Source organism: Eulemur rufifrons, chromosome 4 (assembly GCF_041146395.1).
Source record: "Eulemur rufifrons isolate Redbay chromosome 4, OSU_ERuf_1, whole genome shotgun sequence".
Lineage (NCBI taxonomy): Eukaryota > Metazoa > Chordata > Mammalia > Primates > Lemuridae > Eulemur > Eulemur rufifrons.
This window is the reverse complement of record NC_090986.1, coordinates 18,963,250-18,979,333: the sequence shown is the minus strand read 5'-3', so window position 1 is coordinate 18,979,333 and position 16,084 is coordinate 18,963,250. Positions and strand designations below refer to the sequence as shown.

Here is a 16,084-nt window from a genome sequence, read left to right as displayed (position 1 = left end):
TGTTGTGGCTACTGTCCTAAGCATTGTATGATGTTTAGCAACATCCCTTTTCCTTCTACCTATGGGATACCAGTAGCACCCCTACCCTAGTTGTGACAACCACAAGTTTCCAGACATTGCCAAAAGTCCCCTTGGGGGTAAAATCCCATCTCCCACCCAGCTCCCCAACTTGGGAAGCACTGGTCTAAGTGAGTATTTATGCCATTAATTAGGGCCTACCAGAAGAGGCACCAGGATGGCTCTTTTACCATAATCTTAAACATGAAAGGGCTAAACATTTTCCGGCAAGAATCTATGCAGAAGCGTAGATGGGACCTTTTCCTAAATGTTCATTTCAGCCTTAGACATATCACTCCTATCTTTCTCTAGGAGTTATATGTTCTCCAACTATTGCTAGATTTATGGTTCTCAAATGGCAACCCATTGCATCAAGAAGGAGTATTAGTTTCTTCTAGACAACTTAGGAGAAAAGCAACTTCAAATGATCACCTGAATTATCCCTCTATTTAAAGTAAAATCTTTGGTCATCCATATTATGCGTATAGTTTAATTTTACAAACTCAAATATTATAACTTCAAAGCCTGGTTAGTAAACTTTTAAATCTATTTCATCAAACTTTTATATTATGGTCTACTTTGTAATAAGTTGTCCCTTTTATTTCCCTTTTTCCCATTAGTTTTATCTCTGGCTCACAATATTAATATTCACCAACTGATTTATAGTTAATAGACAAGTTATGATATTTTTTGACAGCTCTGGGCATTTTTTAACTTTTGATACTAGAATTGTTTTAAAATTTCCAATGTTAACTATTGTTTAATTATACACTATTTTTTGAAATTGAGGTCTTGCTCAAAAAAATGACTTAGCCTAAAAGTATTGTATACTGATAAAGGAATTTCAATTTATGGTGGTATATGATTTTATTCTATACTAGTAATGATTTGGACATTGTTAACTAGTTTTCATTCTTTATGCCATATTTAGAAAGACAACAGTAATTAAAATCCATTGGCTACACCAGGGCAGGAGGAATGAGGAAACTCAAAAGTCTGCAAGCTGCTCAGGCCACCTGAGGCTGTCTGAAAGGCCTAACATTAAGAGCAGTAGGGAGGCTAGGGAAAAGATTAATTTCTTACTACAGAAAATCATTCCTTACACAAACTTCTATATAAATTTAACATCAGCCTCATCAAATTTTGTGTACTTTATAGGAAATATAGAAACTGTTTTTAATATATAACTCATTATTATTCAAGATCCAGTTCATGAGATACCTGAACTTGCCAAGGCAAAATTAAATGCCTCTAACTCTGCCTAGATACAGATGTCCCACTATTTAGCCATTATTTAATTCTCACCTTAATCAGACAGTGTTCTACCCATTGATTTCACACACTTTTTTTTTTTTTTTTTTTTGAGGCAGGGTCTCTGTTGCCCAGACTAGAGTGCAGTGGTGTCATCACGGCTCACTGTAACCTCCAACTTCTAGGCTCAAGTCATCCTCCTACCTCAGCCTCAGTAACTGGGACTATAGGCATGAGCCACCATGCCCAGCTACTTTTTTTTGTAGATATGGAGGTCTCACTGTGTTGCTCAGGGTGATCTCAAAGCCCTGGGCTGGAGTGATCCTCCTGCCTAAGAATCCGAAAGTGCAAGAATTACAGATGTGAACCACCATACCCAGCCTCATACACCGTGTTGTGTAACTCCAGGTGTTTACTCATCTTTACAAACCTAACGAGATTTGCCTATAACAACAGGCCTTCAGTGAACACTTCTTAAATGAAAGTGGTTACTTCATTTTAAAAAGTGTTCAAGAGTCTCCATACTTGAAATGTGTCTCAGTTCCTATCACTTAAATGAGATTTATTAAAAGATTAGAGGACAAAATGTATATACTCTGTAAATCTGACTAGATTTACTATAGAAAAGTAAGGTTTGTTTTCCTTTTTTAGTGACACTGCTCTGCAAAATTAAGAATAGTTTCTCAGTTGCATATCAGTAAGACAAAGCACTGTTGTAACAAAATTCAAATGTTTAATTTTTTTCAAAACTTAACTATACTAATGAAAATAAATTATATTTAGACCACCTTCAATATTTTTACATCATCTTTATACAACTATAACAGTGCTCTCAAAAGACATTTTGTGAAAGACATCAATTTCACAATCAAAATGTGTTTAAAAATAGGGGAACATTAAAGAACATTAAATTAGTCTGAAATATATCTCATACTGCTGAGAGGTATATTGTTCTTTATCAAATTAACTGTATTTGTATTCAAAATAACATGGCTTTTAACTAATGACAATTATTTCTTGTCCACTTCAGTGATTTCTTGGATCCAAAACAAAATCTGTGTATTTATTTCTTTGAAAACATCATTTGTTGACCGTCCTTTCACTGCCATGGAATGATTTGCCTTTTCAATCCAGTGGATTTTATTGGGAGCTTGCATTTTCTGTGCCACTTTCTCCAACAAATTCTAAAGGAAAAAAAGAAGAAGATACTAGACTAACGTTCTATTGGTGTTTAATAAAAGATTCTCTCTCCCCCACTTATTTTGGCAGCTATTCACCAAGTATTCATTAAATATTTTCTCTATAAACAACATTCTAGGGAACAAAATGTGTAAGGAAATATATACAGAAGTGGCAGACCACTTCTCTCAGATATAGAAATACCACATAACAGATCAAGCATTCATTAGTGACAATAAAAAGTTTTCCCAAAAAAATCTTTTTCCCAAGGAAATTATTTAAGAAATACAAAGTTGTTTCATATTAGGCTAGTATTTAGTAATGTGTAGACGTTGCCAACCCATTCTCAAGAGTTAATTTTATAACAAATAATCTGACCGTTGACATAGTAAAACAGTCTAGTAATCCCCCAAATCAGAAGATTCAGATATTAATCCTTCATTTCCCAAATAAAGTTTACATTTACAACTCTTTCCAGGAAGATGAATTTTGTCAGTATGCTTGTATTTTTTAGGTTCTCCAAAGCAACAGGGTAACCAATGCATAAAACTAGCATCAGTCAAACTCACATCTTTTGTAAAAGAGACTGAATGTTGCGTTAATATCTCATTCCCAAGATACTTGTTTTTCATACTCTTTCTCTCATTCACACAAACACTGAGTTGTAATTCACCTTTTCACACATTTCATCTGCTGAGCCTGACACAAACAGTACAGGATCTTTTATACGAAAGAGATCTTCATCTCTGAGTTTATGCTGCTGCTTTGGATGGTGCAGTGGATAAGAAATACAAATGAGACCTCGAACAAAATCATCAGCATCATCTGGCTCAATATGACACATAACAGAAGCAGCTGCTCTTGAGCCCATTGAACGACCTAAAATCAATTAAAATTAAATTCAGTTTGAAACATAAACCTTGGCATAAAGTAGCAGTGATGGTGTGGCAAATTAGATTTCATTTACTGTTCACCCATAAACTCCAAAAGGTGGCAAATAACAAGTTGCAGTGCCCATGATGAACATTTATTGCTTTGTGAAGAGCTAAAAACTGACTGATCTTAAGTCAAATTTAAAAAAAAATAGCAATTATTTTTCTGAAGAATACTTAAAAGGGTAAGGATAATCCTTGTCAGGGAATCATCATTTGCAAAAGGGTGATTTGGGGATATAAATAAAAGGAAAGCTTCTCAGATTACAATGTATATATGAGGTTCAAATGTGCTTTAAATATATATAAAATACTTTAACTTCAAGAAGGTGACTTTACCAAAACAAAAAAAACCCCTTAAATTAGCTTTCTGTTATCAATTTTAATTATCAATTATCTATTCCTGTATTAAAATGGGTAGTTAATAAGCATTGCAACTTACCTCCAAGGAAAACACCTGCAAGTTTATATTCTCCTGAGGTCTTTAGGTAATTCTAGAAAAATCAACCAAAAAATGATCAATTCTTCTCCTATAAATTACTCTACTGGAAAGCCCAGATATATTATTTCTCATCACTACTGAAATGTGTGAAAATCTATGCAAAGATAATCACAAAATCTTAAGGGATTGTTCTTGAAACAGGTAAGCAGTTCTTTCCTTGTCTGGTCATGCTTTTACTATTAAATCACATGTTGGGTAATACAGGCAAATATGTGAGAAAAAAATCGATTTACTTTTATAAAAATATTCAAGCACTAAACTACTTTTAAAGAACAAGTTATTTTTTTAAAAAGGCCAGTAAAAGCTTCCAACTAATACCAAATCTGATAATAATGCTAACATCTAATTTAAAGTTCCAAAAAACTTATTAGCACACTTGAAATAATTTAGGCTAAAGGAAATTTCAAAGTTGACTTTTATCCAGGGATTTTAAGCAGTATTGCTAAATAATATATACAGAAAACAGTCCCAAATTTGTATAGATATAGTATATTCTGGAAATATTCTAGAAATACTCTATAATGCCAGAACTATATTCTAAAGTTATATAATTCCAGTGAGAAAATCATATCTTAAGTAGTTTCCTTGGCAATGTCATGGAAGAACATTTATGATGTAAGCATTCATCTCCCTGGAAACTAACTGATGGCAAAAAAGAGAAATATGACCACTACATAGCTTTCATGTACTACTGAGTTTCTAAGAATAAATGTAAAGTTTTTTAATTAAACCAAATGACTGTTAACAAAATGTCTTAAATTAAGAATTTTAAACAGAATTCTGTTGCAAGTAAATACAAAGAAATTTTCTTACCAAAACTGACTTATATGCCTTAATTCTATGTACAATATTAAGGCCTTTACAGGTAAATCTCAGGCAAAAAAACCCATGAGATGCAAGATGGGATGCCAGTGACATCAAATGAGGAAGATTCATATCTCCTGATGCTCCATGTGTAAGGATTATTCCATACGTCAAGCTCTTGTTAGGTACCAAACAAACAGCATCTAGTAATTTATTTCCAAAAGGTATTTTTAATTTAACCTGGAATTCAAGAGATCAAAAATTACTTCCTTGCCTATTTAGACAACTGAATAACGATATACGTTTGCTCTATGAGGCTCATGATTCAAGTCATGGCCTCCAGACAAAAAGTAATCATATTAATATTAGTTAATATTTAATATTTTAAGAAGTGCTTACTGTATGTCAGGTACTATTATAAGTGCTTTATATGTAATAAGTCCTTTAACCTTCCTAACAATTCGGAGGCAAGTATTATCATTATCCCCATTTTATAGATAAGGCATAGCAGGTTAAGTAAATTGCCCAAAGTTATACAGCCACTAGCTAGGATTCAAACTTGGGTAGTCTGCTCCAGAGTCCTCACTTTTAACCACTAATGTTACACTGCCTCTCATAGTGAAAGTGGAAAATAAGATTACTCTGAAGCCATATAATTACACACACACAAAAAAAGAAGAACCCTGAAGATGCAGAACATATGAAAATATGTATTACCTCTGTATGACTCATTTTCACTGTTGAATAACAAACTTAAAGTGCATTACATCTGAGAAGCAAAGGACATCTCCCTGAAAAGAAGATTCTGTTGTGAAAGGTGAGTTGGCAGACATGGATATGACTTAAGAACTATGAATGAACACATTCAGTAGCTGAAATAAACATATTTAAACTGGTGTCTTTACATGTATATTGGTTACATCAAATACTATCTTCAAGGTTTCTATGAGCACTCAGAATTAGTTATAGGGCCAGGTGTGGGGCTGGTAGATGTTATATAAGATAAAGCAAATGTGATACCTTAATATGGAAGCCTTCAGATAATTCATATCAAAGTAGGAATGCTGTATCTTGGTATAAATAATAATTTACATATACATAAACACATATTTTTGTAAGAATCATTCTCAACCAAGTATCCTCAACTTAATTTCTCACCATCTTTCTATTAAACCATTTTCTTCATCATAGTTACCAAGTCTTCCTCCTCCTATGTAATGGAAGTATTCATCCACACCCTTTGTCATGTGACTTTGCAGTGCTTCCAGTAGGCAGAGTATACATCTTCACCCTGTTGACTTTTGGCTTGGCTGTGTGACTTGTTTTAACCGATGGAATACAAGCAGACATTCCAATGTATGACTTCTGAGCTGAGGCACGAGGCAAATTTCCAGAAGCTCTCTTTAACTGTCACCCTCAGTCATGAGAAAAACATGCTTCAGGTAGTTTTACATTTTCAGTCTGAGTCCCAAAATGAAGACACACGGAGCAGATCTGAACCCAAAAGTAAAGTTTGGAGTCTAGACCAGGTCAGCCAAGATCTAAACAACAGGTTACTCAAAGATCCATAAGCACAAAATTCTGTAAGCCACTGAAATTTTGGGGTTGTTACGTAGCATTTCTTCCGACTGTAAGAGATCTTATATTGTTCAGGATATAATCAACAATTAGGATCTCCATTACTGACCCATTTTTCCATATTAACATTTATTCATTTGTTCATTCATTCAATAGCTAACAATAACATGGTTCAGAGTTCAAAAGGTACCAAGAATATACAGTGAAGAAATCTCATTCATTCCACTTTTGCCTTGCCATCATTAGATCCCTTCTACAAAGGTAACCAATACTACTTGCTTCTTTTGTATCTTTCCAGATAATACTGTACTTACATTATTTTCACGTGTGTAGGTATAGCTATAAGATAAATTCCTGGGATAGGAATCACTGTCAAGGGTCTGTTCATAGTTTTTTAAAGAATACATTTCTTTTTTTTTTTTTCATAGACCTTCCTGGGGTGAAGGAATATACATTTCATTTTTGAATAGGTAATATATGCACATGGTAGAAAAGTTTGAAAGAACAAAAAGATAGTGAAGCTTCCTCACACTCTCCCCCTCCACTACCACCAAGTTCCTATCCCTTCCCAAAAGCAACCACTGTGACCAACTTATTGCATATTTTTCCACATCTGTGTGTGTTTGTAGAATTCTCTTATTTGAACCTGGAGAGTATCAGTCCTGGGGCAAAAGTTCTGGGAGTTGAGTGGGAGAAGGAGGATAAAGGATTTCAGGCTTCAGTGTCCCTTGTTTCATAAATGTAGCCCTAGAATTAACTATGATTTGGGGCCCCCAGTTCAAAGCTTCTGTTTTATTTTTTCAAGAGAATAAGCCTCTATTCTGTCTTCTAAAGGGGAAAGGCAGTTACCCAACAGTGGGAAATGGGAAACGGGATCTAGATATCTAACTGCTTCTTCAACAGATTTCACCTGTCATCTTTATTTAAGCCCCACCCACCCACCCCCAGCACCACCACCATCTTCATTCCCAGGCCCAAAGGTGTCCAGTGCTGCTGGTTTCCAGACACTTTGAAGATTCTGTGGTTTATACAGAATTGTTCGACAGCATTCCCCACTTCTGGTTTGGAAGTTAAGGTTTGTTAAGACATGCTTTCCAGAGCCCACTATTTGATTGCTAGTGTTCTTTTCTCATCTTCTCCATTAATCAGGGGTGGGGAACCTGCAGATCCCCAAGTGTGGCCCCTCAAGTGAATCCGAAATTCACAGAACAAATCCCTTTATTAAAAGGGGTGCAGCAGAGAAAAATGAACCTTTCTTGCCTCCTTTGGTGCTTACAAAAGAACAATCTGTAATTTTAGTGAGACTTCCAAGAGGGAGTCAAATTAAGATGTATGCACTCAAGCACCCTCATGATAGAATGCTCCACTACTCTCTAACAACATGGTTTTTGGTGTTTTTTAAGGAAAACTCTACTCCCTTCCAGACTTCACGATGAACAGTTTGTTCTTCACAACTGGTGCACATGTTCTGGACTACTTCAGAAACACGGAAATTGTCCCATAATATAATCCCAAAACAACATGCTCTAAGATTGTCTGGGTTTTAATCTCTGCTCTGGATTCAGATGGGGCAGGGTTTCAAGCCTGGCTCAGCCACAATGCCTTCAAACTGCAAATGGAGAAAATAGCAACCTTCTAGAGATGCTGTGGCTATTAAATAAGGTATGTGCTGTATTTAATATCATGTCCATACATCATGAGCATTCAAAAATGATTTTTATGACCACTTATACTCAGAATGTAATAAGTGATCGTATCTCACACTAAAGGATCAAAATGCCATAACCACTTCAACTTTCAGTTTAAAAACGTTTGTGCATTATCTGTTATATCTACTGCATTACCTTGGCTGTCACGGGGCAAACAAAAACGTTCAGAGTTCAAGTCTTCCGGGGGTCAGGTCAACAACACACACCAAACAATACGAGGGTAAAAATTCAAACCGCTGTCTCACAAGAGTCTGGGGTTCAACGGCACTTGGGAATTGTATTTATTCACTCAACAAATGCGTGTGTGCTGGGGCTGGGCCGTGGGCCATCCCGGGGTCGACCCGTCAAATCTCCAAGACTGCTTCGCTCGTCACCGGGGACTGGCCAGCGTGGTCAGCGTTGGCCCGGTTCGGCTCTCTCCGTCCGTACCGACCCCACACTCCACCCTCCTACTCCGCAAAGCGGACGAAGCCCCCACCAGCTGCTCCCGCGGGCGCCGAACTTACACCGAACGCCTCTCGGCTCCTGCCAACAGCCCCTGAGGAGAGACGCCGCGAGCCCCAAACGCCTCAAGCGGGCCAGCCGGACGCGCTCCCACTCCCCCAGGAAGCCAAGCCTCACCTGGCGGCGTCAACCGCCACAGCCGCACTTACCCGGGAAGGCGAAAGAGGCCGCGGACACACAACCGCTCTCACTCCCTCCGGGGAGCAAACCAGCACAGTCGAAGCGACCGCCTCACCCGCCCCAGCCAGCGCGGTCTGCTACGGCGCACGCGCGCGCTGGCCTAGCCGCGGGGCTAGCTGGGAGCCGGAGTTTTCCCGCCCGCCGGCGCCGGGGAGCTGCTGTTGAGCAAGAGCCGCAGATCGCGCGGGAGGACGAGGGGGTGGGCCGCAGCTGCTACCCCAGTTTGTGGAGCACTGAAAAGCCAACTTTAGTCTCTGTCTCGCCCCAAGCTTGCGTCCCTGAACCCTTCCCCGCCGCAGCCACTCTATTCTAGCGGTCGCTCGGGTCAAAAGACGCGCGACCAACTCTGACTAGTCTTTCTCTCATACCCTACAATCGATTCGTCAGTCCTGTCGGGTCTACTTTTAAATATATGCAGAATCCATCCACTTCTCACATTTCTACCAGACTGGGCCAAACCCCACCATCATCTGTGCTGGGATTATGAAAGTCACCTAAGTGGCCCCTTCTTACACCCTTACACCAGCGACACAGTAGCCAAGTGGGTCCTGGGGCGATGTAAACCCCTCCACTCAGAACCTTCCGCCTGCGGCCCCTCTCGCTCATCATCGAAGCCAAAGGCAGCTCAGTGACCTTACACAGCCGTATCTGATCAGTCCGCCAGCTTCCCTTTCTATGGGGCTCTTTCCCCGCTCCTTCAACTCAGACCTGGCCTCCTTGCTGTCCTCACTCACAGCCCACCAGGCAGTCCCCCATTACGGCGCTTTTGTCCTGGCTGTTTTCTTTCAGAGAGATCCCAGTGGTCCGCAGCATCTCCTTGGGGTCGTCAGTCACATGTCCTTTCCTCAGCGAGGCTTTCCCTAATCATCTCCCCACATTTCCTAGCCTTCTTCCCAGGTCACCTGACACACTGTAGATGGGGCTGTGGCTCCTCACGGGACTGTTAACTCCCCCATGAAGACAGGGTTGTTTCTGGTGTTTATGTTTGTTGGTTTTAACCGTAAATCTCCTGTGTATGAATAATGCCTGGCAAATATTTCTTGAATGAATGAACCTTCCCCAAGCCCAATGCAGTTGGTACCTGCCCACTTTTGTGTCAACAGGACATATAAAGAAATAAAATTCCAGAAAACCACTTAGGCCCTGTCATTTATCACCAGTGTTTCCTCAAATTACAAAGTTTAATTAACATTTCTTTAATGGTATCATTTTATAGCTGTGCTTCTTAAAACTTTATTTATATGCCATAAAATTCACTCATTTGATGTGTACAATTCAGAGATTTCCAGTAATTTTACAACCATACCATAATCTAATTTAATAACATTTCCATTTTTTCCCCCAAAAGAAACCTGTGCCCATTTTGTAGTCACTCCCTATTCCTACCCGTAGCCCTGGGCAACCACTAACATACTTTCTGTCTGTGTAGATTTGCCTTTTCTGGAATTTTCATATAAATGGAGTCATGCAATACAGGCTCTTTTGTGTCTGGCTTCTTGCACTTAGAATAATGTTTTCAAGGTTCATCCATGTTATGGCATGCATCAGTACTTTGTTCCTTCTCGTAATTCATGTCTTGTTATTTCTGAAGAGTATTCAACAATTTTGTGTATCTGTTCGCCAGCTGGTGGACATTTAGATTGTTTCAACTTTTTGGCTATTATGAATAATAATGCTACACCATTCAGAGAGACAGAAAGCAATGTGACAACAGAAGCAGAGAGATTTAAAGATGCCAAGCCACTGGCTCGAAAGATGCAGGGACCGGGCCCAACACAAGAAATGTGAAGAATGTAGCTCTAGAAGCCAGAAAAGGCTAGGAAAAGTTTTCTCCCCTAAGAGATTCCAGAAGGAACCAGCCTTGCCAAAACCTTGACATTTGCCCAGTGAAACTGATTTCAAGCTCTGAACTCTAGAACTGTAAAAGAATACATTCATATTGTTTTTGACCACTCCATTTGTGGTAGTTTGTCACAGCTACAATAGGAAACTAATACAAAAGCTTTACTTATGGATCATAATTTGAATTTCATTCGTTTCACATGTAATTAAATACTGTTATTCTTTTGATTTTTTCCAACCACTTCTTGGTTTGCAGGCTGTACAAATACTAGTGGTGGCCCAGATTTGGCCTGTGGGCTGTAGTTGGAAATATTCTAAATTAAATATTAGCACAATGAATTCAGCTATGTATTAAAGTAATAATATATAATGACCATGCAGTTTTTATAATGTTTCACAATTAGAATGCTATTATTGTAATCCATTATGGATTAATGCAGCAAAACCAAAACAAAATAAAACATGAACATTTCAATAAATGCCTAAAAACATTTAATGAAATATAATGCCCTTCCTACTAAAAAGCCTTAATAAGTTAATATTAAATTTAAAATTTAATGTTTTAATAGTGGTTGTTTATCATAAACTATTGCAAACATTTTACTTAACAGTGAAAAATCTGGAGCATCCTTGATTACCCAGTCTAAAGTAGCCACTACCATCCAACCCAATTTCTTTCTATAATACCCTGTTTTTATTTATCACAATCCATACTTATCTTATTTCTTTATGTTTTACTTGTTTATTTTCATTCTTTTTCCAGAATATATAGCAGCTGTTCACTGCTGTATCTTTAGAGCTTAGTGCAATGTCTGGCATATTAGGTACTCAGTAAATATTTGTTTAATGAATTCCTATTTTTGACATGTCAAGTTAGCTTGTCCATGGTGCCTAGATATGTGGTCAAATATTATTCTGCATGTTTCTGTGAGGGTGTTTTTAGATGATGAGATTGACGTTGAAATTGGTGAACTTTGAATGAAGCAGATTACCTTCCATAATGTGAGTGGGCCTTACCCAATCAGTTGAAGAACTGAATAGAACACTCTAAGCAAAGTCAAAAAACCAAAAAGATTGGAAGCCAACATTCACGACAAACATAATAGCAAAAGACTGATGTTTGTAATACATAAAAAGTTGAAATACATCAGTAGGAAATTTTTTTAAATTAAAAATTTGATAAAATTACAAAAAAGTCAAAGAAAATACTAAAAATATCTAATTTCTTAAGTAATCAGAAAAATGTTTAAAAAATAGTTTTTAACTCAAATTGATAAAAGTGATAAAGATGACTAATGCCCAGTATTGTTGAATATATAGGAAAATGGTATTTTAATACTCTATTACTAGGAGCATAATTTGTATAGCCTCTTCCCGTTTTGCTTGATCTATAGAAATTTAAGTTACTTACAACCTTTTGTTCAGTAATTTCACTTTGAGAAAGCTTCCTTGTAGTATTACCAGTAGGCAACCTTCTTTTTGAAAAAGCTGAAAATTAGAAATAATTCTTCCCACATAGTAGAAAGGATGGAAAGGGTACAGTATTATGATTTGAGTCATTGATGGACCTCTCCTCTAAGTTTATGTATCCAAGAAAATGTCTGGAAGTCTACCTGTTAACAGTGATTCTATTGAGAAAAGCATAGGGATTGGAAAAAGTTGATTTTTTTTTTTAATGTGAGCATGTGTTACTTGTGTCGTTTATTTAAAATAAACTTATTTTTTATCATTTTATTTGCAATAATTATAAAAGTATGTACAGCAACAGAATGTATACCCTTCACTCACCTTCCCCCAATGGTAGCAATCTTGCTTAACTATAGCATAATATCAAAACCAAAAGCTTGGCATTAGTGCAATTCAGTTCACACAGCTTATTCAGATTTCATCAGTTATACCTGCACTCGTTTGTGTGTGTGTGTGTGTGTGCGCACACACATAGCTCTATGCAGTTTTATCACATGTGTGCATTTGTATAACCACTACCACAATAAAGATACAGGAGTTTCTAGCACTCTGGGTGGCCCAGGTGGAAGGATTGCTTGAGGTCAGGAGTTCAAGACCAGCCGGAGCAACAATGAGACCCCATTTGTACTAAAAAAGAAAATAGAAAAAATTAGCCAGGACGGGTGGTGCACACCTGTAGTCCCAGCTACTTGGGAGGCTGAAGGCGGAGGATCTCTTCAGCCCAGGAGTTTGAGGTTGTAGTGAGCTATGATGATGCCACTGCATTCTAGCCTGGGCAACAGAGAGAGACTGTCTCAAAAAAAAAAAAAAAATAAATAAATAAATAAAAGATATAGGAGCAAGCCATCACCACAAGTATCCCTCAAGCTACTCCTTTATGGCCACGACTACCCCTTCCCTCCCCAAAATACTTTTAAATTTTTAAAATTTTATTTATTTATTTATTTTAGAGACAAGGTCTCTGTCACCCAGGCTGCAGTGCAGTGGTGTGATCATAGTTCACTGCAGCCTGGAACTCCTGGATTCAAGCAATCCTCTCTCCTCAGCCTCCCAAAGTTCTAGGATTGCAGGCATGAGCAGCTGTGTCCAGCCCCCCAATTTTTTTTAAAGAAAAATGTAATGTAACAATGATGTATTGTTGAGTGAAAAATTCATTTGCAGAAAAATTGTTTGGGGAGAAAAAAATTTATATACATTTATATGAGCATATGAAGTTTTTGATTCATTTTCTCATACTCTGATTCAAATGTTCAAGCTGAAAATCTGGTTCTTTAAACCAGACTTTGAAAGCTACTGACGGAAGAGATGCCAACTTTATCATCCATCAACAGATCACACATTCCATGCTTAACAGCCAAAGTCAGTCCTGACTTCCTCACTGAAATTTCAACTGTCTCCATTCAGACTTAAACAAAAGATTTATAAGACAAGCAAAGATATATTATGAATTCCATCCTCTTAGCACCTACTTTTCACTTATTTTTACCACAAGAGGGGATGTTCCTTAGAGGAATTCCTGCTATGCTAATGTATCACTTGAGGTCCAGGAACACATGGGCCATTTGTGGCAGTGCCATTGTGGTGGATTAAAATGGTCTCCTTCTTGGAATGAAGGAAAAAAAGAGTTGTATAATGAGAAACATATGTTCCAGAAACTTCTAGATTTGCTATAATTTGGAAACAATTTCTAAGGCTTTATCAGTCACAAAGTGAAAGAAATAATTTTTTGGCCACTTCAGCTGTTCAAGTTTATACTACTAGAACAATGCAGAGATAGCCTTTTTGCTGATGAAAAATATGTATTATGTCTTGCCTTTTGTCACTAATCTTGTGGAATTGATCTTTGGATATAGTGCACGCTAGAGTTCCAACTGCTTTGTTCTACATGTGGTTACCAAATTGTCCCAGCTCCATTCACTGAAATGTGCAATCTTTCTCCAACATTTGCTGTTCTCTATCACAGATTGAGTTTCCACATATACATGGCTCTGGTTATGCATCACTATTCTGGTATTGTTCTATTTTTCTATCTCTACACCAATATCACACAGCCTTAAATATTAAGTTTATAAAAAGTCTTGCTACATAGTGGGGAGCATTCATCCTTTCTCAAGAGTGATTTTTCTTAGACTTTCAGGTCCATAATTTTTTTAGAAAAAGTTTGTGAAGTTCCACAACAAAAAAGTGGCAGGGTATATTTTGGTTAGGATTACATTGACTCTATATAACGTGTGAGAGAGAATTGACAACTTTAATGTTGATTTTGCCAATCTATGGACATACGATATCTTTCAATTTAATTTTTTTTTAAAGTTTTCACAATTTTCTGTGTAAAGGTCTTGTCCATTTCTGTTAAATTTAGTTTCTCAAATAAGTACTTCATAATTTTCAAAGCTATTGTAAGTGCTGTCTCATGCATTTTTATTTCATTTTCTGTTATCAGCTGGTATATTGAAATGCAATTGAATTTTATATGCTGGTTTTGCATCTAGCAAATGCCAAATTTTCTTATTAATTCTAACAATTTATCTGTAAATATATTTGGATTTTCTGTGTACTGAAGCATAGCATCTGCTTTGAATGACAATTTTATTCATTATTTTTCCATCCTTATAGCCTTTATTTCTTTTTCTAGACTTATTGTGCTAGCTTAGATCTCCAGCACTATGTTGAATAGTAGTGTGAAATGGTGGGAATCCTTATGTTGTTCCTAATTTCAAAGGGAATTTTTTAGAACATGTACTGGGTTGAAGAGTGGCCCCAAAAAGGAAATGTCCAAGTCCTAACTGGGCTACCTGTGAAATGTGACCTTATTTAGAAATAGAGTCTTTGCAAATATAATTAAAATTCTTGAGATGAGATCATCCTGGATTTAGGATGGGCCCTAAATCCAATTATGAGTATCTTTATAAGAGACAGAAAAGGAGAAAACACAGAGATACACAGGGGAAGACCATGTGATGACAGAGGCAGAGATTGGAGTCATGCATCTAGAAGCCAAGGAACTCTAAGAACTGCCAGAACCCATCAGAAGCTGTAAAAGAGGCGTGGAACAGATACTCCCTCAGAGCCTCCAGAAGGAACCAACACTGCTGATACCTTGGTTTCACATTTCTGGCCTCCAGAACTGTCAGAGAATAAATTTCTGTTGTTTTAAGTCACCAACAGAAATTAAATTGTAGGGATTTACTGAGACAGTCCTGGGAAACTCATATAGAAGATAACATAGGCCTGGCTTAATGACCCCGGGATAAGGAAGGATAGCTTAAACAAGACTCAAAAAGCACTAGCCATAAAAAAAGATTGATATATCCTCTACATTAAAATCATGATCTTTTGAGCATTAAAAGACATTGAAATGACAGTCTAAGACATGTCATAATGTAGCATATACAACCAACAAAGTAATAGCTCCAAAATAAACTTCTATGAATCTACCAGGAAGTCAAACAACTTAGTAGGAAAATGAGCCAAAAACAAACAAAAAAAAGGAATAAAAATTTAAAAATTCTATAAGATATGCAACATAAATGGCTCACAACCACATAAAAAGATGGTCAGCCTCATTAGTAATCAGAGAAATAAAAATTAAAACATAATGAGTTACCTTGTCTGATTGGTCTTGAAAAAAAAAAAAACAAACAGGAAAACATAATGAGTTACCATTTCATAGAAATTGGATTGTCAAAAAATTTGAGGGACTGGTAGTATCAAATGTTATCAACAGCAAGGAAGTAAAGCAACTGAAAATCCTATACAGCCCTGGAGAGGGCATAAATTGGGGCAATTTAGACTCACTTGAGATTATCTGGTAAAATTACAGATGTATGTTCTTTATAACCCAATAATTACTATGGCTAAGCAACTGTGGTCAAGAAACACGAATAAGAATGCTCACAGTAGCATTGACTGACATTCTTCCAAAACAGGAACAACCCAAATGCCCATCTACAAAGGAATGGTGAAATAAAGTGATCATATTCATATGATGAAATATTCTCTACATATAATAATGAATGAACTGCCACTATGTGCATTAATAGGCAAGTGACAACAAAAATGTTTGGTATGATTTCATT

At 37.1% G+C, this 16,084-nt stretch overlaps 1 protein-coding gene across 4 annotated transcripts; it reads right to left on the bottom strand.

Annotated features, from left to right (window-relative positions):
* Positions 1-1,782: 1,782 nt before the first annotated feature.
* TEX30 (testis expressed 30) lies at positions 1,783-8,771 on the bottom strand. Of its 4 annotated transcripts, XM_069467045.1 has the most exons (6): positions 8,666-8,771; positions 5,443-5,516; positions 4,735-4,965; positions 3,862-3,913; positions 3,161-3,366; positions 1,783-2,492 (listed from the first exon to the last, which is right to left on the bottom strand). In XM_069467045.1, exons 2-6 carry the CDS (start codon positions 5,455-5,457, stop codon positions 2,319-2,321), a joined length of 678 nt encoding a protein of 225 aa, XP_069323146.1. In that variant the 5' UTR covers positions 5,458-5,516; positions 8,666-8,771; the 3' UTR covers positions 1,783-2,318. The 4 variants fall into 4 exon arrangements, with proteins under 4 accessions (XP_069323146.1, XP_069323147.1, XP_069323148.1 ...); XM_069467046.1 differs by lacking the exon at positions 5,443-5,516; XM_069467047.1 differs by lacking the exon at positions 4,735-4,965 and having other exon boundaries at positions 2,113-2,492; positions 8,666-8,737.
* Between the last annotated feature and the right edge of the window lie 7,313 nt (positions 8,772-16,084).